Genomic DNA, 23,335 nt, shown 5'->3' on the forward strand with positions numbered 1-23,335 from the left:
TATCCTCCTGAGACCTGAACTTGTGTTTGGCATGCATTTTTAATTTCTCCTAGCTATTTGGGATCAGTAGGACCTGATTAGTATGAAAAACTGAACATTGTTAATGGTAATTAAGTCCCAATGTCTTAATACTTTCTAATTAAAAGCGTCTCAGCTTGCTATCATTTCTGAAGTTTGTAAAGTTCGTAGGGCATATCAAACTACACTACACCACACTAAATCCTTTAATCGGGTTTTGTTCCTTGTCCACTTTTGTGTCGGGGTCGGCTGCAGACTGACATGGCAGAGATGGCTGCCATCTTGTTTTTACATGGATTAGGGTATTGTGGATTTGCTACCACTAGATGGCACAAAAAAGTGTCCATGAATGAGGACAACAGGTCTAAGTTAAGCAGGATAAAGTATAAGGTGCAGTAAGCCCAAAATGCGATGTCCTCAAATGAGAACACAGCGCCTCAGGAGGTCTTTCAGAGAGCCAGATAACCAAAATATATCATGGACATGTTGAACTGGTTTTGTAGCAGGCCCCAGGCTTCAGCCAAGCAAAGCCCGTGCATTAAATTCCCACTGCATGTAGAGCAGGCTGTCCACTGTAGCTGATCTAACTATGGAGCTGAAGCATTATACCTGAGCTGAATAATAGTACCTGAGCTGAAGGCACCGGAAGTGTTGATGGGACATGTGTCTGATCTGTGTGATCTGTCTCTATGAGGAGAGAGCAGGAGGAGGCTTCTCTAGGTGACGTGGGTCTATGGAGGGGAGTTCCACACGTGACTGACTTGATGCTCCTCTTTAGCGAGCAGAGGCTCACACTTAGATCATACAGCCTCAGCCACACTCAGCATCCTCACCCTGACCATTATTTGTGCCTTCTTCTTCCTTCAGATCTTTATTGTATCTGCATATTATTATTTTTATAGACAGAAACCAGCACCGGTATTGTATCGTTTCCTGCTGAACCTGCAGCCCCATCCTCCATCCCACATCTCCAGCAGTTCAGTTACTGAAACACTGCCCGGTGTCTTGGATGTGTCGGCAGACTGCAGCGGTGCTCGCGGTGCTGACCGCCTGTCTCTGCGGGCAGCGGCTGTGCGCGGCGGCGAAGATCCAGCAGCTCAACCACCGGCCGGTCATCGGTAAGATTCAGCCGCCTCAGAGGCTGTTTGTGTCGGTCCCTGTCCGTGCAGAGACCGGCTGTCGGATTAGCTCTTATGTAATTCTAATCGAGAATGTTCGAGAGAGGTGTGTGTGTATGTGTGTGTGCTGACAGAGACACAGGGAGTCTCTGTATACTGTAATATCATCATATAGAAATACCAGCATTCAATTATGTGTCTCTTCTGGAGGTGCTTCTCTTGTGTGCAGGCTGTATATGTAGCCTGTGTGCTGCAGATTCAGAGATACTCCACTGGAATGTAATCAGTCAGTTGGATCAAAACCACTCTTAATATCTATCATTGGTTAATATCCTAGTTATTAAAAACCACTCGTCCTCATCTGAATTTTCAAGGCTGTGTTTCAAAAACTGCCAAAAATAATGTGTAAATTTCAGAATATTCAAAGTAATTACCACATCTGAAGTACTTTTTCTTGTGATGATTGGAGCCAGAGGGGTGCAGAAAAAGAGATGAATGGATGATGATGATGATGATGATGGATGGAAGGCTGCAGGGGAGAAAGTTATGCTTTATTTGTCTTTCCATCGCCTTTGCCTCATAATAATTATGTGCAAATGTTCTCAGGGTGTATCAGCTTTTACACAGCCAACATGTATAATCACAGACTGTAATACCCAACACTTAATTTACCTTTAACTCCAGGCAGTACGTATGTTTCTTTATATGTTTTATTAATATATTGACAAAATATGTAAAGCCAATAATTACGCACTGAGGTCTGAAATAATTGTTAGCAAATGTATCATAATTAAACATAACTAAACATAACAAATTGCCATTATTATCCTCCTGAGACCCTGCATCCTCATATGAGGACATTACATTTTGAGTTTCCTGTACTTTACACTTCATTCTGATGAGCTTAGTCTGCAGCCGATCCCGACACAAAAGTGGACAAGAGACTAAACTTGATCAAATTTTATGGTCGAAACTTGTTTATTTGTGCTTGATAACATCTGTAGTTAAATATTGCATACACATTTTAGCTGATAGCAGTTAGCAGCTAACTTGAAGAAGAACAGCAGCCCAAAAGTGACTGCACATTGGGAATCCAGTGAGGTCCAGGGGCTCCTTACCCTCTGAGCAGAGGAAGAGATCAGCCGCCATAGTAACAGAGACGTTATTGCCATGTTATGCCTTTGTTATTGTTTATGAAGCGCTGCTGACATGCATATATCACACTCAAGACTGATGCTGTTGTGTTACATGTCATGTCTGTCCCACCTCCTCCTCTGATTCCACGATGTGATCTAAAATCACACACACGAGTGGAATGATGCTGTCGTTGTCTGGTTCTGTGTAAAAATGAAAAGGTGGTGAGAAGAATGGACTTAACAGCGGCCCCATAGCACGATGTCTGTGTAAAAAGGGGCCCCAGTTAAGTTTCTGCAGAGGCTGCAACACTCTGAACCTTATTTTTGAGGTATAGAAGTAAAAGAAATAACATAACTTCAGCGTTGAGATGAGAAAACTTTGCCAGGACAACATGTTGTCTTGAGCAAACCTGCAGCTGTCACTGTGGTCAGAACTCTGAAACTTTTGTATACCATGGCCATGACTCATGATCTGTGGTTTTGAGTACAGTAGGAAGTGTGTTGACATACAAAGGGTTGAGTTTGTCCCTACATTCAGGTGGCCTGTTTGTTTCACAGCAGAGTGTTACAAAAGAAAAAGAAGAGATATCCTATACATCCTAAGAGTTTCTGTTAATCTGTTTTGGAAGTTTGTAAATGTTTATGATTAACATAGCTTCAGGAGTGTGTATTTCTGTTTACCTATAAAACATTAGATAGTTTCAGTTTTATGATGCATTTTGTTTGGGTGAAGTTCTTGCATGGCTGTAAGTGTAAGGACAACATCAAACACTTAAACAGGGGCTGTACAGTTAATCAAAATCATACATCTTACATATTCCTGTGTCACCTAATTTGTGTAGGGGCTCGAGTTATATGGTCGTAATTGATGGTGGATTTTGTTTTTACTTCTTGCTGTCAGAGTTGTCCAGCAGTTATATACACATATGTCATATATACACTGACACCTATGCGTGTGTACACGAATTCTGATTCTGCTTCAAACTAAAACTCAGGTATTGTGTTGTATATTATACTGGATGCATGAATTTTAGGTCCAGCACTTCATATCTAACAGTTCTCATCTGCCGTGCTCTGGTAGAACTTTCACTCTCAGCATGGGACACCCCGTTGTTTTGGTGGCTGCCAAGCTGCCCCCTCCGAGGCTGAGACATGAAGCCAACACTGAGGTGCCAAAAACTGTAGTTTATCAAACGGCTACTTGGGCTGGCACCAGAACAAATTAAATCCCCACAGAACCCCATGATAAAATGCCCAACTTTACAGCAGAAATAAACATGTTTATATCCTGGCACAACAGTTTTGGTCTCTGTAGCTAATATAAGCATTAATTAGTTGTATAACTCACCTGTTAACATTTGATTAAGGCCCAAAGTTATGCATATTTAGGGCTGGGCTGCTTGAGTGACAGGCTGTCTGTGAGGTGCCCCCACAGTCTGTGAGTCAGATCCACCCCTTGCTCCTCCACAGCGCCACCCTCTCGCCCACCTCTGGCTCCAAAAAACAATATGGTGATGGACAAAATGCCAAACCCTAAACTTTAAAATGGAAGTCCCCAAACCAATAGGTGACATCACGGTAGCTACGTCCATTATTTATAGTCTGTGGTGGCTGCAGGTAAAACAACAGGCTGTGGATGAAAACACCTGATGGACCTGATGGAATTTTTTAAACTATATTTAGTACATACATCTGGCTGGTAGAGTTTGTGCTGTTTCGTGATACGTGTGAATTATGATCCGATGTTCCGGTGACCTTTGGGGAAAAAAATGAAAGGAAACATGAAGAGAGACGCACACGTCTCCTGAATTAACAAGTCAGTACCTGTAAGAGATTTGATCTCTTCAAGAGTGCATCAGTGTGGACATCTCTTTGTTGCTTCTTAGTCTTTCCTGTGTGGTTCGGATTTCAAATTTTCAATGCATCTGTGTTATATTATTTGTCTTTTGTCCTCCTTAGGTGTGTTGGCGCAGGAAAATCTTCCCGGAGACCGGTTTGCTCGTGGCTCCTCCTACATCCCTGCCTCCTATGTCAAATACTTGGAGGGAGCCGGGGCGAGAGTTGTTCCCATCAGGTACACCAGTCAGATATAACATCTCTCTCATACTGTATGTATCAGATGTAGGAGCCACATTGGATTAACCTGTATTTTGCTGTTGCATATTGACCCCACCTCACCTCTCTGTATATTGTGCATTTCTTATTTATGTCCTGTGTTGTCTTTAAGTTCCCTTTAAGTACAGTGCATGCAGCAGACTGTTGTTCATTGTACATTGCAGCTTCATTATTTGCCCAAGCACCCAGGCTCCAACAGACCTGCTCCAAGTGAAGCCAGGGCAACACCCGTGATCACTGTGGCAACTGCGATTTAATACTACAGCAAAAACTTTTGTTTTGTAGATGTGTTTTTGACTGATTGCAGACAGTCGACCCACAGTGACACAATACATTGCATTTCCTGTGGTTGCTTCACAATAAAAGCCACAGTATAAGGCCACTTCAGTTTTATTCTGGCTGGTTTCTACACTCAAAAAAAACAGCTGCATTCTGATGTGATTCAACCCATAGATTCCCCTTTCTGTCTCCTTTTGATGGGCCATTTGCCCTAACAAAACATGACAACAACAATCCATGTGGCTCTCAGCAAGAATGTAAAGGTTCAGATTACTTAGCAGGTGAGTTCTCAGTGATAAAGTAGAAATATCTTTACTTTCAGTTTCAATACCTCAGTTTAAGCCACAGCAGGCAGCTGTTTTCAGTTAAGGCACGTGTGATACCACAACCCCATGAGTGATACCGCTGTGTGTTAGATGAGGATCACAGAGTTTAAAAGGTAGTGAAATCAGGATATAGGCTTTTGTAACTCTCATAAAAGGGATCTCGTTAATAACAAAGTACGTGCCTCTTCTGCTAATGCTTTAAACTTTAAACCCCTACAGTTAAGGCTGTTTGGCAGTCCAATATTGTTGAAAACTTGCCCCCCTCATCCCAGCAACTTGAAACAAAATGGTTTCTAGTTTCAATTATAGTAATTAAACATTTGTTCCACCATAAACAACTCTTCCATTTGATCCTTTTAAGGGTCACTTTGATTGATGATAATATAAATTCTGTAATACCATGATACAGTGATATTTTGATACCATGATACCTACATACTGTGAGAACCTCATACATTGCAACTCTATCCTGGGGCAACATAAGAGGATAGCGTGGCTGATTTTTCACTCTGATTCATCACAGCAGCTCAGAATGATGTGAAACACATATGTGATGACATTCGGAAATAAAAAGATAAAGACATCCACACACTGCTAATTAGCTCTTGTGATTATAAATGCAACATTTTGGTCAGATAGACCTCATCAGACATTAGTTTAACAAATTTTTACAGAAACAGTCTGGCATTACTTTTAAGTGTTTATTTGTGCCATGTTCAGATCAGTTTCTTAATCATTCAACTCAGCTATATAGCAGAACATACTCTTTCTCTCTTTTAATATTTGGAATTTTTTTCTAGTCTTCTCAGCTGTAAAATTACATGCTAACATTTACATTTCACTGTGATAAAGCAAAGCATTCTTGCAGATAATTTTTATAACTGTTTCATCTGCCCTATAATATAACATAGGCTACTTAATTCATGGTTTTGATGAGGCCGCTAGTAATTAACAACCCCGCCTCTTTCACATGAATGCACTGGCTGGATAGAAAAAACCCCAGAGTTGACTGAGCTAGTTGATAACCAGCCTCGTGGTGTTGGTTATCCAAATGGCCAATGTTAGGGTTCGTAGTATAGGCCTCTGCTCCCCCCTGAGTCACAACCACTGAAGATATAGTAGTGTGGAAAAGCTGGTCGGTTTGCTTGAATAGACTTAGTGTGCTCCAGTCCCGTTGTCCCTTAAAAATATACAGACAGTACTCATGTGTACTTACATATCAGAGCTACACTTTCCTTAATAACTCACATACATGCATAAGATACTGTTAGTCAACCCACCACTATGACATCAGTAATGTATGCTAATGCTCAGCTTTTTAATAGTTTGAAAATCTGCAAAAGGAATTTTATTTTCACACATTTTGATGGGATTTCTATTAAAGAAATCCTGCTTGAAAAATACAAAAGAGCTTTTGTTCCAAGTGATATATTCTGTCAAATTGTGATCAACATGTGACTCACAGCAGTATCAGTCATGGTGCCCAAAGTGTTTTCATGTGGGAGGAGCCTGTGCAAATGAGACGGTATCATGACATCAGTAGCTCACTTGAATTGTAAAGTTTTGTTCCAGTATGACAGTGAAAGTTTTCGTTAACTTCAATTACCACAATAAATATTGGCACTGCACGTCTCTGCAAACCACAGAAACATTACCATTGTACATCATTATGTAGCGGAAACATTGAAACTTTATGTTTCTTTATGTAACAACCACACTCTGGTAAAGATGTGCTTACGTTGGAGTGACTTGGGGAAAATACATGACCCTCCCTTGATATTTGATGTTACCCTTTGAACTTTGAAAGCTGAAGACGTATCCTGGAGTTGATTAAGGCCCTGCTTTTCACTTTTGTCGTCCAAAATTTTAAAATGAAACATGTAGAACAAAGTGATTTTGATGAAATAGCACTATTTTAAACTTTTTTTTTCGTTCCACATAATGTATTCAAGGGCCGTTGAAAATATATGAAAATCCAACGATGTTTTCTGTTTTTACTGGTTCTGGCTGTGATAAATGGTGTCATTTCGTCAATTTGGTAAAATGAATACAAAATACAAGCATTTAAATTTGTATGCCCCTCCCCTAAGCCAAAATAAAAACACAAGTCCCTCCCCAGTGCTCAAAAATTGATTTGACATGCCTCCTTCTTTTTGCACGACCCTCTGGCGACAGGGCTCATTTTTCATTGCTGCCATGCATTATGTAGCTTTAATCTGGAGTGATCTCATGTGTTTGATTGTCAATGAGTTTAACTATTTATTTTATGTCTCTTTGTGCCTTTTTTGTCACCAGAATCAACCGCACAAAAGAAGAATATACCAACATATTCTACGCAATAAATGGGTGAGTTCTCTTGTTATCTCCACTGCTCAGCTCTCCATATGACTACACTGACTGTAATTTGCTGCGATCGGACTAATAATTACAACTCTCTGCCTGGCTCTCGGCTTCCATTGCACGACAGGTTTCCATTGTATCAGCCATGAATACACTACTTCTTGGTTAAGACAAGTTTTGGCATAGTTAAAAGGTCAACAGGCTAATGTAGTTCTGGCCACTTCTGAGACAATTGTTAGCTTACACACAAGACAGGACAGAGCAAATAAATAATTCATTTGGTGTTAATTGGTGTTATATTAGGACAGTGTAAATTAGCTGTGTGGTTAAACAGGTTATCAGGCTGAAAGGGTGACATTTACTATTGCATTTTACAACATTATTTGTTTGTCTTTGCTGCTCTCCCTGCCTTAGGCTTTCCATGCAGGCACATGGAAGGGCAGGGAGGTGTGTTCTCTCCACCTTAGGCTTCCCATGTAGGCCCGTGAAAAGGCAGAGAGGCCCCAGAACACAGCCATACCGCCAAATATAATACTGCAAATGGAAATAAAGTTTTCTTTGTGTCATGTTTCGACACGCAAATGCTGTGTAAAAGCAATATTAGCCTGTCTACAAGATTTCCGCGCCTCAATGTAAACACAGACGTGTCTCCTCAGGTTGTTGCTGCCGGGAGGAGATGTAGATCTTCAAACATCGCAGTTCAGCCGAGCTGCCAGGATTTTCTACAACTTGGCTCTGAAGGTAAAATATTATATTTGACATGTTTGACTGACTGCCAAGATGAAGTGGCATCTCAGGATAAAACTAAAAAAAATAATATAGTCTTTCTTTTTTTAATCAAAAGCCACATTTAGCCTCAGGTGTTTGAATGTGTGCAAGTGCATGAGATTGATATGGATAATATTATGTATTATACCCTTTCATTCGTCACCCTCTTGTCCTCTGCAGGCCAACGATGCTGGGGACTACTTCCCTATCTGGGGGACCTGTCAGGGCTTCCAGCAGCTGTCTGTCCTCACAGCAAACAAAAACCTGCTCACCCTCACTGATACCAAGGCTGTGGCTCTACCTCTCACTTTCTTACCAGGTATTCTTTCCCATCCCTGTCCTCTGCTCTTTTTTCCTACTTGTCTTATCTTACTTGCTCTGTTCTTCATTCTTTGTCTTTTGCAACCTCAAATTATAAAGACAAACATGTCTCTCTTTTCACACGGGATGTCTACAGTCAGTTTTTCTGTAGGGCATGTTTATTAGGAAAAGTAAAGACGTGTTGCACACATACCCACAGGAGAAAAGGGATGATTCCATTCATTAGTATCCTACTAGAAAAGTTCAACAAAGAGCAGCTGTTCCTACAACTGATTACACAGCGCAAAAAGCAAAATCATTTGCAGGTTTCCCATAGGGTACTTCAGATGTAGCCACTGCCATCTTGTGGCGCTTATTGCATTACGGCAAGTCATGCATGACAGTCAGGCTGTGACATTAACACAATAACATAAACAGGATGGTAACAGTTTAGATGAGGAATCCAGAATTTATTGAGGATCTAGAAGGTTATCCATCACTTGTTTTCCTTCCTTCAGCCTGCATTTGGATCATTGCCTTTATCAGAGGACACGTTGTGGGTTGAAAATGTGTTGTTGATCCTCTGCATTAAGCTACATCATGATGGCACAAATATATGGCGTTTAATTTTCACATTAAAGGTGGGATCTCTTACACAGAGATCCTTCTGGAAAATATCTAAAGAGCTACAATCCCTACCATTCTGTTTGTCAAACTGTGATCCCTTCATTATCCACACCTCCTCTGGTCGTGGTGTGCAGTGTGACATATGGGTGGATCCCATGCAAATTAGATGGCTCTGTTCATTATCTTGCGATTGAGCCTAGTCACTCAAAAGCCTTTTACATGTTTGTACTTTGTAGCTTCATATAACTAAATACTAATTTTGAACACACCTTCCACAAAATCAACTGTAAGAAGTTTTTTGTTGCTGATAGTGTTAAACGCTAATCTTAATATGTTATTGTACATAGAAATCAACCTAATCTTTCTTCTTCGGCCTCTTTTTCTGTGGGTTTTAATGGCAGCTGCGAACCAAAAGGTTGAATTATCACCACCTGTTGGATTTAATCGAAGGTCTCCATTTACCATATAAAATCATAATAATAGTAATGATAGTCAGCCCCTCCTATGCAGCTCCCACTCTGTTTTAAATTTCATATTTCCTGATTGCTTGAGACAGCCTAAAAGCTTCTCTCTTCTCCAGAAACACACACAACATCTAGAAATCTCTCTGCAGCATTGATGGCTATCTCAATTTTCTCCCATTTTCTTTCAGTCCCAACAGTACATTTAAAGCTATGGTCTACGTTAAGAAAGACGATGAGAGAGATTTGAAAAAAGCATTCCTCCCCCCACACACACCCCTCCCTCTGTGCCCCATGATCCCTCCCCTCTGAGCTCGTGTCCCCCTCCCCTCAGAGCCTCCTAACGACACACGCCCTCCCGCATAGCACCAAACAGTTACATACAGCATACAGTTATCTATGTCACAACATCCGCTGTATCAGTATCGCTGTATCACTTGTCAGGCCCAGATCTTGCCGGAGCTTTCTCCATCGGTCAAAGGATGACCCGATGTTTACTCTGCTTTGAGCCCTCAATTTGTCGCATTTCCTCTTTGTTTCTGCCTTTTCAGAGGCAGACTTACGCTTCCTTTCGGCCTTTGCCGGTGGGGCAAGCAGAGGCCGCTTGCTGCTGTCGCTCACTTTATTTGCCATATCGAAACTCGTGTAGCTGAATCGCTCAGGGCCTTACAAACTGCTCGTACTTTCAAATGCGGAGAGGGGTTGGGACAAGGCGGGACGAGGAGCAGAGGAGTGTCAAAATGGAGCGAGGGGACTGGACGGAGGGTAAGAGAGAGAGAGTGCAAATTTGAGCAAGGAGTAACTCCCATGCGAACCGGATGGCTGTGATTGGTCAATTTCTTTGCAGGCCTGCAGCCGCCAGAGAGAATGGATCTTTTTGGTTTCTTTTGCTCTTCATATTGTGTAGCTAGCACAACCACCATCTAAATGATGTTAATAATAATGATCAATCTTTCTAAACGTAGACCAGAGCTTTAATAACCATTGTCATAAATCAACTAAAACTTCATCTGATCCCTACACAAGTGCCATATCGTGTCTTACTTACTGCCTCACCTGTGTTTTTCTTTGTACTGGCTCTGATTATTTCTGCTTCCTTTACTCTCTTTGGACCTCCCATGCTGCATGTTTGCCTTTGCGAAGAACACACTCTGCTTCTTTCTCACATTCATCTGCTCCATCCTTCCTTGCTTCTTTTATATTCACAGTAGTGTCACATATGGTGCTTGATGTGATACAATATGACACTGTTATATCAAGCAGATGGTTCACATATAAATGAGAATGGACATCTTTGTGTTTCTACTTACCTGTTATTTTGAGATTCATTTATGTTGTCATTCTGAAGAACTACAAAACTGTGAAAGCAATGCTAAACCCTTCAACCATTGCTTTGGCTTCATTGAATTTTACTAGGGTTTTATTAAATAACGCAACAACATCATTGTATAATATTAGTTTACTTTTTGACACTAGAGGTGGGACTTCCTTTACAGAAGTCCTGCTGGAAAAAATCTAAAGAGCACAAATTCCTGATTACCCAGTTACTCATGTTGGGATTCATATTCAACCCACAGCAGTTTTTCTCATGGTGCTCAGTGCGGTAAAATAAGGGTGGACCCCATGCAAATGAGAGAGAAAACTGCTCTCAGTAGCACACCTATCTATTATGAGAATGTATTTTGAGTTCTTCCAAGTCTTTAGGCCAGCTGCAGTTGTCGACAGAAAGTACACGTGTTAACATATTACGTTAAGGGAGTGTTTTAAGTAATCATTTAACCAAATGTGGCTGTCCCTTACCTCTGATCCTGCTGTTAAATGACTGATTCCCATAGTAATGTTATATCACACATGCTTTTTCTAATTTATTTTAGAATTAAATGTGATTTCCTCTCTTCTTTGTTGTGTGACCTCCTGCCTCGCCATACATCTGTGTCCGTGCTCCAGCGGCCCAGTCCAGCCGTATGTTCCGCAACTTTCCCAACGACCTGCTGCAGTCTCTGACTGAGGAAAACATCACTTCCAACTTCCATAAATGGAGCCTGTCTTTGCAGGTATTTTCTGCACTCCTGAAAAGCACGATCACCTCCTGTCATGATGGAAATCTGTTGTTTGTGATTGTTCTGATTCACTTCATAAGTTAGCGGGGTCAGCGTTCTTTGAGGTACCTAGCACACTGATCGGATACTATAAGACGGAGCTAAATGACATAGCAGATCGGTAAAGAGAAAATACAGTCAGAGGGATGGATGGAGCAGTAACCCAGCTGTTACCATGTGCTAACAACCATGCCTACATCAAGAGAACTGTCTGCAGGGGAAATGCAAAACCAATGTACGGTTTAGGTACAAGTCCTTATGGGCTACGTACGGGTCTAAAGGTACAGTACTGAAAAGTGTTGGGTAGAAACGCAGCTTACATGTAGCACTTTTCAAACAGTAAACACAAAGTGCTTTTTAAAGTTATATATTAGTTATTTCTATATCACCCAAATAAGTTTAGATTACTGTTATGTGGCGCAGTGTGGCGTGGTGGCCAAGTGGTAAGGCGTTGGTCTCGTAAACCAAAGATCATGGGTTCAACCCCCATCCATGCCTGATGAGCTCTGGTGCTTCTTGTTTCAATATCCTTTGATTCAGAAATGGAGTCTTAAGTGCCATATGGTAGACAGGACTTGCTTGAGTTTCTTGAATGATCTCTCATCCAAGAGGCTTCTTCATTTCTAAGGAACTGGTGTGGAGCCCCCCAGCCATTATGTGTCATTAAGATTTAAATTGGAACAGGTGTATCGTATTGTTAACGATAAAGCACTTAGGATTACCATGACCTTGATGACTGAGAATCTTCACAAACATCAGAAATGTAGGGTTAATTCGCTCAAATTTGTGTGTGTGTCTCTTCCCCAAAGACCAAAATAGATCCATGAGCTGCACCCATTCACGTAATCTATATCACACAACGTGATGAAGGTCACTAGAGGCAGAATGGCGTGGTGGCCAAGTGGTAAGGCGTTGGTCTTGTAAACCAAAAATCATGGGTTCGAACCCCATCCATGCCTGATAAGCTTTGGTGCTTCCTGTTTCAATCTCAGAAGTGTAGTCCAAAGTGCTATATGGTAGACTGGACTTGCTTGAGTTTCTTGAAGTCCAAGAGGATTCTGCATTTCTAAGGGACTGATGTGGAGCCCACAGCCACCCAGCCATCATGTGTGTCATTAGGATTAGCTGGGTGCAGGTGTGTCGTATTATCACCAACATTGTAAATGTAGCGTTATTTCGCTTTGTTAAATGTCTGTTGAAGGTAGGAATTGTGAAACTGTTACAAGTGTGTGCCGTAGGAAACAATCTTACTGCATATTGTAAGGCATTATATGGACCTCTTCACAGGTATACCAGGACGAAGGTAGAGGAAAACAAATTCCCAAACCCTGTGTTAAGTTTGAAAACCCAGGTTTGCACAAGTGTTGAGACATTGTAGCCAAGCAGCAGGGCAATCGTTCTTGCAAACCAAATATCATGGGTTCATTTCTCATCCATGCCATCTAGTTAAAAGAGTATAAAGAGAGCCTATTTATGCTGAATGATTAGAAGTTTAACTCGCCATTCCCAAGGCAATTATTGAAGATATCACTACTTACTGCCACCAACTGTAGCTTTGTAGCTGTGGCGTTGCATGGACTTCAGGAGCTACACATTTGCATGAATGTGGTCAGTAGGAATGTGTATCATGTTAACACATGGCTGGGTGTGTTACTGGTTTCTTTCCCCAGTTACAACTCCTTAATGGGATATCAGACACAGTGGGGCACAGTTAAGTAGTCATTGAAAGACTCCTGTTGAATGTCCTTCTGCAAGGAAATTGCTGAATAAGCCTCAGTAATAATGATAACAATAGTTTGACTTATAGAGTACCTGTCAAGCAGGTCATCCATGATGAAAGTGGAACTAAACAATTTCAACAAGCCCTGTCTCAAGCTGGAGAAGGCTTGGTGACCAAGTGGTAAGACATTGATTTTGTAAACCAAAGATTGTGGGTTCAACTCCCATCCATGCCCGATAAGATTTCGAACTCCTTATGGGTTACGTATGGGTCTAAGGGTACAATACTGAAAAGTGTTGGGTAGAAACGCAGCTTATGTGTAGCACTTTTTAAACAATAATCTCAAAGTACTTTCTAAAGTTAGGAAATTCACAGGACATATGCAGATTGTGTTATCTTCCCAAAAGACCAAAATAGATCCATCAGCTGCACCCATTCAAGTAATCCATATCACCCAAAATCATGTTGATGACTGATGAAGTAGTATGGCGTGGTGGCCAAGCGGTAAGGCGTTGGTCTTGTAAACCAAAGATCATGGGTTTGAACCCCATCCATGCCTGATAAGCTTTGATGCTTCCTGTTTCAATCTCAGAAGTGTAGTCCAAAGTGCTATTTGGAGTTTCTTGAATGATGACATGTTAACACATGGCTGGGTGGGTTACTGGTTTCTTTTCCCAGTTCCCACTCCTTAATGGGATATCAGAAACAGTGTGACCCAGTTAGTGTACTCGTTGACAGACTCCTGTTGAGTGTCCTTCTGCAAGGAAATTGATGGCGGCACATTTTTTTTTGCTGAATAAGCCTTAGTAACAACGGTGATAATGATAATTATAGTCTGACTTGTAGAGTACTTTTCAAGCAGGTCATCCATGATGAGAGTGGAACTAAACAAATTCATTAAGCCCTGTGTCAAGCTGGAGAAGGGGTGGTGGCCAAGTGGTAGGATATTGGTTTTGTAAACCAAAGATAATGGGTTCAACCCCATCCATGCCTTATAAGATTTGGAACTTGCTATTTCAATCTCCTTTGGGATTTCAGAAAGGTGGGGTTATTTCTCTCTGAAATCAACATTTTAAATTAAAGTTAAATGCGCAGCGTAAAGAGCTGCCGGACTCTGCCTGGTTACTAAATGACTCGCTGCTCAAAATGAGCCATACAGTGTGGGGAGAGAGTGATGTGTTCACAGACAAATGTCCAATCATTTGCTGCTGTGTCAGCCACGGTCCAGCAAGACTACAGTGAACAACCACGTAACAAGTAATTTGTCCATCACATCTCACATTTCTGCAGTCAGTAGGAGTGTGTGCCATGTCAACAAGGTGCTTGTTGGGTAACTGGTTTCTTATTCCAGTTACAACTTCAGGACTTTGTGGTTGGCGAGGCTGGAACCAGACTAATTAATGAAATCACCCTCAGTGTATGTACTTACTGGTAACAGACCACAACCAACACCACTCAGCTGCAAACACAGATGGTCAGGCATCAAGCAAAACTTGTCAAACTACTTGTAATTCTTACATAATGTGGCTCAGCTAATGTCTCAAGTAGGATTCCTGTTGAGTATCTTTGTGTAAGACCTTCAGCAGCTTCTTATTTTTTGCTTAACATTTCAGCTCAAAACCTGAAATCTTCACATTTACTGTAAATAAAAGAGCTGCTGTATTTTATGTTCTTGCTATAGGTTTATGGATTTCAAAAATGTTTTAACACCATCCATCGCATCAGATCACCAGTTAGTTTGACCCAAGTCCTAAATGTTTCTTTATTTCTGTGCTGGGCAGAGGGAGGAACGAAGTTTTAGGGCATACGACTCTGCTAATACAAAATCTCTGCCTTTGAACCAACAGAACTACTCCCGCAATGCCAAGCTGAAGAAGTTTTACAAGGTCCTGTCCACTAACAACGACGGGAAGAAAGAATTTATCTCCACCATGGAAGGTACCAGACCTCCCTGACCTCTATGCAGTCTGCCATGTGCCTTGTCATTCATGTTGCTCAGTATACATTTGTCATAAACACAAAAGGTTAGGTGGCACGGTGGTGAAGTGGTTGGAGCTTTTACTTCACATTAAGATGGTTCCAGGTCCGGACGTGCCGTCTGGTTGGGGCCCTTATGTGTGGAGTTTGCATGATGTAAACGTGGGTTTACTCTGAGTTCACTGGCTTCCTCCCACAGTCCAAAGACATGCAGGTCAGGTTAACTGGTTACTTTAAATTGCCCATAAGCATGAATGTTTATCAGTTTCTATAGCTCTTTTACACAGAGATTGCGCTTAAGGCACATTCACACTAGGCTTGTGCCACTTTCCGGTTTAACTGGTTCGGTCCATTTTAAGAGCTCCACCCGGTTTAATTCACGTCAACCGGATAATCCAGGTGGGGGTGGAGGGGGAGCTTTTCACATCAGCGGTGTGTCAAGGGACTGTATTCAACTTATCTTGCATTGTAACATGCATTATGACAACTTGATAAGGTTTATGTATGTTTACTCCGCAGCTCCGCTCAGCTGTCTGCTGCTGCTGCAGAGAAGTGTCCTTCTGCTTCTTCTTCTTCTTGTGTAACCTTGTGTGTATTGGCAGTTAATACAGCATTATCGCCACCTAGTGGATTGGAAGCGCATTACACCGATAATAGGCTTTTATTGGGAAAAATAGCTCAAATGCGACCCCTAGTGGTAAAATTAGGTATATAATTCAATATATCAGTTTGGTTAGATGTTTGGCTTTAAATCAAACCGGTTGGAAAATTTTCAAACCAGCACAAGCCTAATTCACACCAGGATAGTCTAGTATAGATAGTAGGGACTCGGTTTGATTGGGCAGTGAATGCCAAAAAATTTCACACCTTCATTTAGTTTGGTTCACTTTCACACTGCACTTTTTAAAGCGGACCAAACTGCCTGGACGACATTGTGCAGTTACAACAGCTGCTCGTTTGGGGGTGGTATTGCCTGAAACAACCATTGACCAGGAAGAAAAAAAGCATGAGGAAGAAGAAAACCTGGCTCATTGATTGGCCAGGACCGAAAACAGAAATCCATCCCCTTAAGCCGGAACAGCAACTGCGATATATAGTCCTCTGACCATATATCAATAAGCGCCTGCACCTTCTCACTACTCCACGTCTGCCCGCAAGACATTTTACAACTTTTACTTTTTCAACCTCTGCTTCTCCCAGTTCGCGCTGTTGGCTTTGTTTTTTCCTACCCAAAATGCACTGCGCTCTACGTCACTTCCTCTCTGTGATTCACGTCCTCTCTTTGGTTCACTGGATAGTTTGTTTGCATTTCCCACTTGCAAGTGAACTGAGACCCCCAGTTTTCAAGGGGACCAGGGTTCACTCATTTGGTCCCCACCAGAGTTCGAATGAGCGTTCACACCACTCCAAATGAACCAAACCATCTGTGGAAGCGGACCAGGGTTTGTTTAAAGCGGACTAAATAGCGCCAGTGTGAATGCGTCCTAAGTCTCACTTTTATGCGACCTTTATATTTTTACAGAGAATCATATGAGGGCGGCATCACTGCGCTCCTGTGTGTGATTATAGACAGTGGCATCAAAAGAAGTGTGACAGGTGTGACATGTGAAACACCAGCATCGTCCTCTAGTGTGACATATAACATATGCATCAGCAGCATTTTATTTTATTTTATTTTTCATTAACAAGACGGTAACAATCATTTACCATCTCTGTTATATGATGGCTGATCTCGTCTTCTGCTTGGAGCATTAGAAGCTCCCAAATTTCATTGTTTTCCTGTTTTTTGCAGACATTTACGGCTGATGTTCTTCTTCTTTGAGTTAGCTACTGACTGCTAATAGCTACTTCTTAAATCACCCGTGGTGGATTACATGGATAACACATCGGCAAAATGTCACACCTGTCCTGCCCATGGTCCTGTCCTGCTGGCTGTCCTGTTCATACAGACGCCGTTTGCGACCGTACCTGTGAGGTGGCAAAACAGTGTTTTCTTTTTTGTCTGCTGACAGTGTGTCTCTTTTTTCCTCAGCCTACCGCTACCCGTTTTATGCAGTGCAGTGGCATCCAGAGAAAAGCACCTTTGAGTGGATAGATAAGCCCGGCATGGTTCACTCCACGTCTGCTGTAAGAGCCTGCTTCTACACTGCCAGCTTCTTTGTCTCTGAAGGTAACATGTGGTTCCTCTGTGTGCTTTTATTACCTCTGTCAGGTTGTCTCCAGCACTGTTTGTCCATTTTTGTGTGTCTGTTTCCCAGTTTCTCAGCAGAATATTTCCAAAAGGCTAGGTCAACAGTTTCACTGTAATTTAATGGAACGTTAGGCCATGAGCCAATAGGGATCAGACCTTTTTTGGCTCTTAACTCCTGATGTAAAATAATAACTGTTTACTATTACAATCATGTAATTGTTCTGGCTTCAGGTGTGCGGTCTCTGGGCACAGCACACACTCGCTCCACATGAGAACGATTGAAACAAGATGCCAGCGCTGAGGGAAAAAACACTATCCATCATTTAATGATTTTTTCCAAAGCTGATATTCAACTTTACATCAATTTTCACCAAATGTGTTACATATTGTGACGAGCCTGAAAACAATGAACTCAGCAGCAGTTCCACAGATTTAAGTCTTAGCACATAATCTTTATCAGCAGATGGAGTTTTCCTAGTTCTCATGTAAATGTAAATGAATTGAATTTACACTTGTCTGAGCACTTTGAGGAAATTCTTGCCCATGTGGGCTTACAATAAATCAAATAAATTGATTGATATTTCTTGCCATGGGTTACCAAATTATAGCAGATGTGGCCTATTTGATGGAAATTGCTGTGACACCTGAATTGTTCAGGTGCAGCTGAATTTATGTGACATGCACACATCAGCGATGAGTGATCCTGCAAAAGTTGAATGTATTTCAGTCACATTTAAATGTTTATTTCAGCAGCAGAACATAGTTTGGCATCTAGATTCAGGCCGCTCCCTGCAGATGTGTTTACTTGAGATATTGGAGAGTGATGATTAAATATCCCCCCCCCCCGAGCAGGAGACTGCAGGTGGATGCTGCGGTGGATGTGGGGCTCAGAGAGCGAACAGCAGCATGGCCGATGCAAAGAGAAGATTTTGCAGCTTAAACAGACCACCATTTGGCAGGGTGTGTTTTGTAGATGACATAGGGGGAGTGACTTATGATGTGTGTGTTTGAATCAGAGCAGTTGAATTGACTGTCTGAACTAGCTTGCAGGCGTCACTTCATTTTCCGTATAACCAGCCTATTACCAGCATTAAAGCAACATGACACATGATAAATGCCAGTTTTGTTGCACAAGATTTATACATCCTCAAAAATAATCGCTAATCTAGAATGATTATAAAACAAGACAAACAAATAACCAGTGTGTGTATGCTTTAAAGGAAAGTTCAGTTGCAGGTCTGTATGAATAAAACTTTATTACGCCCTCCCTTATTTTTCAACTTCCTGTCTCTCCCTCCTCCAGCCATGAGGAACCAGCACCACTTCCCCAGTCCTGTGGAGGAGGAGCGAGCTCTCATCTACAACTTCTCTCCCATCTACAGAGGCCCCCATGCCATCTTTGTGCAGAACTATTACTTTGATTGACGGACTCTACCGAAGACGATCTTGGCCCGAGTTTAAAACTAAACTTTATGGTATCGTCTCTTACAGTAGCCTCAAACATCAAGTCAGTAATTAGCAGTTTAGCTGAGGTGGTTTGGACAGTAACATGAAAAGCAGCCAACGGAACAGTGATGAAATGCAGTGATAAATAATAGAAGATGAAAATAAAACAAAATATTAAAAAATCATGAGGTTTGGTTTCGTCTAATATCAGATAAATAACAAGTGCAAATGTGCGATAGCTGCGACCACATACGCAGTCGCCCTTTGGCTCGTAACCGATCTTTCCACAAAATCTTGTGCAAGTCTGAATCCATTAGGAAGTTATGCGCCTTTTTGCAGTAGGCCACTCCCATTACCATGCCCCCTTTTAACACACGCCTTCACACACACACACACACACACACACACACACTTGACCTCAATGCCAAATACCTTTAACAAAACATGCACAGTAAACCTTTAACATGTCTGTCTAACCGACCCACAAAGGGACAGTAATACAATTAAACAGACTGTATTCTATCTGCAGTTATGTCGGCCCAATAATGACAAACCTAATTTAACTAAGAATAAAAACAATGATAAATACATTGTTAAAAAAATTATTACCTAAATTCCAAATATCCAGTTGTGAGGGTATCTCTTTTGTTGCAGCACGTCTATCCCATGGATACCTTTACTTGTGTTTGCCACTATTAAATTACACCTAATGTCAATAAAAGTGAATCACTCATGTCTGGAAACATCACGCCATGTTGGTTTTGTTTGATTAGACAAGTTTCCATAGGTTAGCTCCAGGCTCCAGGCTGGGCACAATTTTTATTTGTTTTATTAAATGTAATACCTTGCATAAATAAGACATTCTAAGTAGGTGAATCTCATCATGCAATTAATAACTGCAACTGCAGATACCACTAAAAAAAAAAGACCTGTACTAATGTTAGTCGTCTCCAATTTCTAAAACTTGCCTTCTAACAGAGCAGAGAATTTTACAAATTACAAATTGCCCATTTCCTCCTTGGGAGGGATTATTAGCCTCCTTTAGCTCCTAAAAATGCACGAGGTTGGAAAGACAGTAAGTTTCAACAACACTGGTTAATGTGTGGTTTGGTTTAGGCACCAGAACCACTTGGTTATGGTTAGGAAAAGATTATACTTTGGTTTAAATACGTGGCTTTGGGTGCACAGTCCTGGCTGGAAACGCAGTGATGGCTCGCTCCAAAACACCCATGTTTGGTGGCTAAAAAGCTGCTGGAAACACAGCAGTGACTCGCTAAAGCACAACTGGTTTCGTTTGTTGTGTCTAACAGTGGTCTGCAGCTTAGCAGGCATCTTGCTTCATATCTAGTTTTTTCATTGGGACATTTATTTTTCTTTTCAATTTTATGAGGCTAAAGTAATGACATTTATGCAAATGGTGGTGGAAACCTCTGTTTTTTCATGACACCAACAATGTTCATGTTCTTCATGGGAAAGGTGGAATATATGGGTCAGTTGGTCTAAAATGTAATCTTCAATGTTTAATGGTGTTGCATGGCATCATGACTGTGTCGAGCTATTTTGTCATTTTCTTCATCAGTCAGTCATCAGTCTTCATCTGAAACTAGTATACCAAACTGATAAGGCTCATTATTATTATTATTATTTTTTTATCTGACAAAGATATCTGATGTCTTATCTAGACAGAAGCCCTGAGAGATAAGGTGAAAACCTGGCTTGTTGGCTGGTATTTGAAATGCCTGTGGGGGGTTAATCAGTTTTATAGTGATGGTGTAATGTTAGTGCAAACAAACATGAGTCAGTCAGTCAATGAATCAATCAATTTTATTTATAAAGCCCAATATCACAGATCACAATTTGCCTCACAGGGCTTTACAGCATACGACATCCCTCTGTCCTTAGGACCCTCACAGTGGATAAGGAAAAACTCCCCAAAAAACCCCTTTAACGGGGAAAAAACGGTAGAAACCTCAGGAAGAGCAGCTGAGGAGGGATCCCTCTTCCAGGACGGACAGACGTGCAATAGATGTCGTACAGAACAGATCGGCATAATAAATTAACAGTAATCCGTATGACACAATGAGACAGAGAGAGAGAGAGAGAGAGACAGAGAGAGAGAGACAGACGATAATGACAGTAGCTTACAACAACATTAATGAAAGTAATAATATTATAGTTATAATTCTGGCTACTGTGGTACAATATGTTGATGTTGATGTGACAATAATCATATGTGTATAATAACAGTATAAGTATGACTAATGACTAATGATAACAGCAGCAGCAGGAGGCATCTGGTAGGACCACGGCAGCAGCACAACCACACACGTCACGCTGTCCAGGCACCGCTGCAATATGAGTTAATCTGAGAGACAGTGGAGCACAAAGGCTCCGGAGAAGAAGCCGAGTTAGTGACATCCAGAATGGCCGAGTTAGTGACATGCAGTAATAGGACATGAGAGAGAGAGAGAAAGAGAGAGAGAGAGAGAGAGAAGGAGAGAAGGTGCCCGGTGTATTATAGGAGGTCCCCCGGCAGACAGGCCTAAGTCACCCTAACTAGGGGCTGGTACAGGGCAAGCCTGAGCCAGCCCTAACTATAAGCTAGTAACAGGAAGATGATTCCACAGGAGAGGAGCCTGATAGCTGAAGGCTCTGACTCCTGATCTACTTTTGGAGACTTTAGGGACCACGAGTAACCCTGCGTTCTCAGAGCGCAGTGTTCTGGTGGGATAATATGGCACTATGAGCTCTCTAAGATATGACGGAGCTTGACCATTTAGAGCTTTATAAGTTAACAGTAGGATTTTAAATTCAATTCTGGATTTTACAGGGAGCCAGTGCAGAGAAGCTAAAACAGGAGAAATATGATCTCGTTTCTTAGTTCCTGTTAGTACACGTGCTGCTGCATTTTGAATTAGCTGGAGAGTTTTTAAGGACTTACTAGAGCTACCTGATAAAAGAGAGTTACAGTAATTCAGCCTTGAGGTAACAAAAGCGTGGACCAATTTTTCTGCATCTTGAGAGTAAAGTCATAAATCTAGTAGAATAAAGTTGTATTCTGTACAGACAGTGATGGGCTGACAGTAATATCCGTTTTAGTAGTACCAAAGTAATATAACACGTTACAAACAAGATTTTAGGTGATATTATCATATTTACAATGTCACCGTCATAGCCCTAATCCTAATTAAGCCTAATTAAGCCTAAAACATTATCTTCTACCTCGCAGATAATATCTTGTATGTAGGAGATAAACTTGCCAACATTGTCCAAAAGAAAAAAAATCACCTTGCCGCTCAGGGCTTCCATACAAATAAGATTATTTATTTATTTATTTATTTATTTTAGCTATCTTGTTTAAATGATTTTCACCCATGTTGCTGACCCGCATTGAAACATAATGTTTCTTGCTTCAAGAGAAGTCGGCCGGTGAAAAATACAGCCATAAAAGAATAAATAAATAAATCAATAAACAGAAATCCAGTAGTTCTTTTTTTTGTGTTGTTAATAAACCAAAAATAATGAGCCCCACAAACAAACTATGTGTCCAAATCCTACTTTGGAACCTTCTTTATTATATTTAGCAGCTCAGCTCGGTGGCTTTGGAAACATTGATTGTACAAGTTTTGTTTGTTCAACCATGTGCCGGATGATCAGACAATAAAGGAAGTCAAGTAAACCTCAGTGCATCCAGCATCCTTTGTTTTTTCTTTGTGCCTCTTATTGTAAGTCCCAAACTCTGCCTCGTTCACTGACTGATAAACAGGTCATGTGATGCTGTAAAGTGTGAAATCAATTACACAACATGTTTGTCATGTAGCCTTTATCCTGCTACAAACACCAACAGTTTTAAAGATGCCAAAGGCCCAATCCATACTTGAAGGAGTGCTGTTATACATCAGTAATGTCCTGTGAATAGCATGTATCTCCACTATGAAAAAGGTTCTGTTTTCAGTTTTGTGTCAAAGGCATGTTTCATATAATCCAATGATTTTCACAGAAAATATTTTATTTAGCTCAGGAAGTAAAACTGTCGTGAACAATAAAGGAAAACTGAAACTGTAAAAATCCACAAAATATATTGTTGTTACTGGACATAAAAACAAATATCAGAAGAGTTTGAGTTACAGATTAAAATGTGCTTTTTGTGTGAAAATAAAAAATGTTTAATATTACTGTAACAAAATCCAAAATAGTAATTTTGTTCAGTCTCTTTATAATACTGATGCAGAATTGAAGAATACTGTCAACATTTGAGGCCTGTTGGGTCGTGTTTAAGGAGTTATGTGTTTTTGTGGACATGTAAGGAACTCTTAAAATGTCGTATTTCTTAAAGGGAGTTTGGTGTAATATTTTCCACCAGGAGCAGGATGGGAAATAATCTCAGAAGGAGTCTAGTTGTAGTTTTGCAAAT

At 41.0% G+C, this 23,335-nt stretch overlaps 1 protein-coding gene and 5 non-coding genes across 6 annotated transcripts; 4 read left to right on the forward strand and 2 right to left on the reverse strand.

Moving 5' to 3' along the window:
• The first annotated feature begins 773 nt into the window (after nucleotides 1-773).
• On the forward strand, nucleotides 774-22,600 carry LOC117256558 (zgc:171566). The gene is made up of 9 exons (XM_033626041.2): nucleotides 774-1,136; nucleotides 4,232-4,346; nucleotides 7,288-7,338; nucleotides 7,989-8,073; nucleotides 8,281-8,419; nucleotides 11,436-11,542; nucleotides 15,155-15,245; nucleotides 17,317-17,454; nucleotides 18,779-22,600. The coding sequence occupies exons 1-9, from the start codon at nucleotides 1,028-1,030 to the stop codon at nucleotides 18,898-18,900; spliced, it is 957 nt and encodes a 318-aa protein (XP_033481932.1). The 5' UTR covers nucleotides 774-1,027; the 3' UTR covers nucleotides 18,901-22,600.
• Nucleotides 6,359-6,414, reverse strand: LOC117257578 (U7 small nuclear RNA). Its single transcript, XR_004501715.1, has one exon. It is a non-coding gene; the product is annotated as a U7 small nuclear RNA (small nuclear RNA).
• On the reverse strand, nucleotides 10,967-11,022 carry LOC117257579 (U7 small nuclear RNA). The gene has a single exon (XR_004501716.1). It is a non-coding gene; the product is annotated as a U7 small nuclear RNA (small nuclear RNA).
• Nucleotides 12,014-12,085, forward strand: trnat-cgu (transfer RNA threonine (anticodon CGU)). Its single transcript has one exon. It is a non-coding gene; the product is annotated as a tRNA-Thr (tRNA).
• Nucleotides 12,475-12,546, forward strand: trnat-ugu (transfer RNA threonine (anticodon UGU)). The gene has a single exon. It is a non-coding gene; the product is annotated as a tRNA-Thr (tRNA).
• Nucleotides 13,795-13,866, forward strand: trnat-ugu (transfer RNA threonine (anticodon UGU)). Its single transcript has one exon. It is a non-coding gene; the product is annotated as a tRNA-Thr (tRNA).
• Nucleotides 22,601-23,335: the final 735 nt, after the last annotated feature.

The sequence above is a fragment of the Epinephelus lanceolatus genome, chromosome 1 (assembly GCF_041903045.1).
Source record: "Epinephelus lanceolatus isolate andai-2023 chromosome 1, ASM4190304v1, whole genome shotgun sequence".
Classification (NCBI taxonomy): domain Eukaryota; kingdom Metazoa; phylum Chordata; class Actinopteri; order Perciformes; family Serranidae; genus Epinephelus; species Epinephelus lanceolatus.

Excerpts from the sequence above, each read along its gene's own strand:
- LOC117256558 (XM_033626041.2), top strand. The coding sequence starts at position 1,028 with ATGTGTCGGCAGACTGCAGCGGTGCTCGCGGTGCTGACCGCCTGTCTC. Across the intron at positions 1,137-4,231 it reads CAACCACCGGCCGGTCATCG|GTGTGTTGGCGCAGGAAAAT; the intron begins GTAAGATTCAGC and ends TGTCCTCCTTAG. Across the intron at positions 15,246-17,316 it reads ATTTATCTCCACCATGGAAG|CCTACCGCTACCCGTTTTAT; the intron begins GTACCAGACCTC and ends TTTTTTCCTCAG.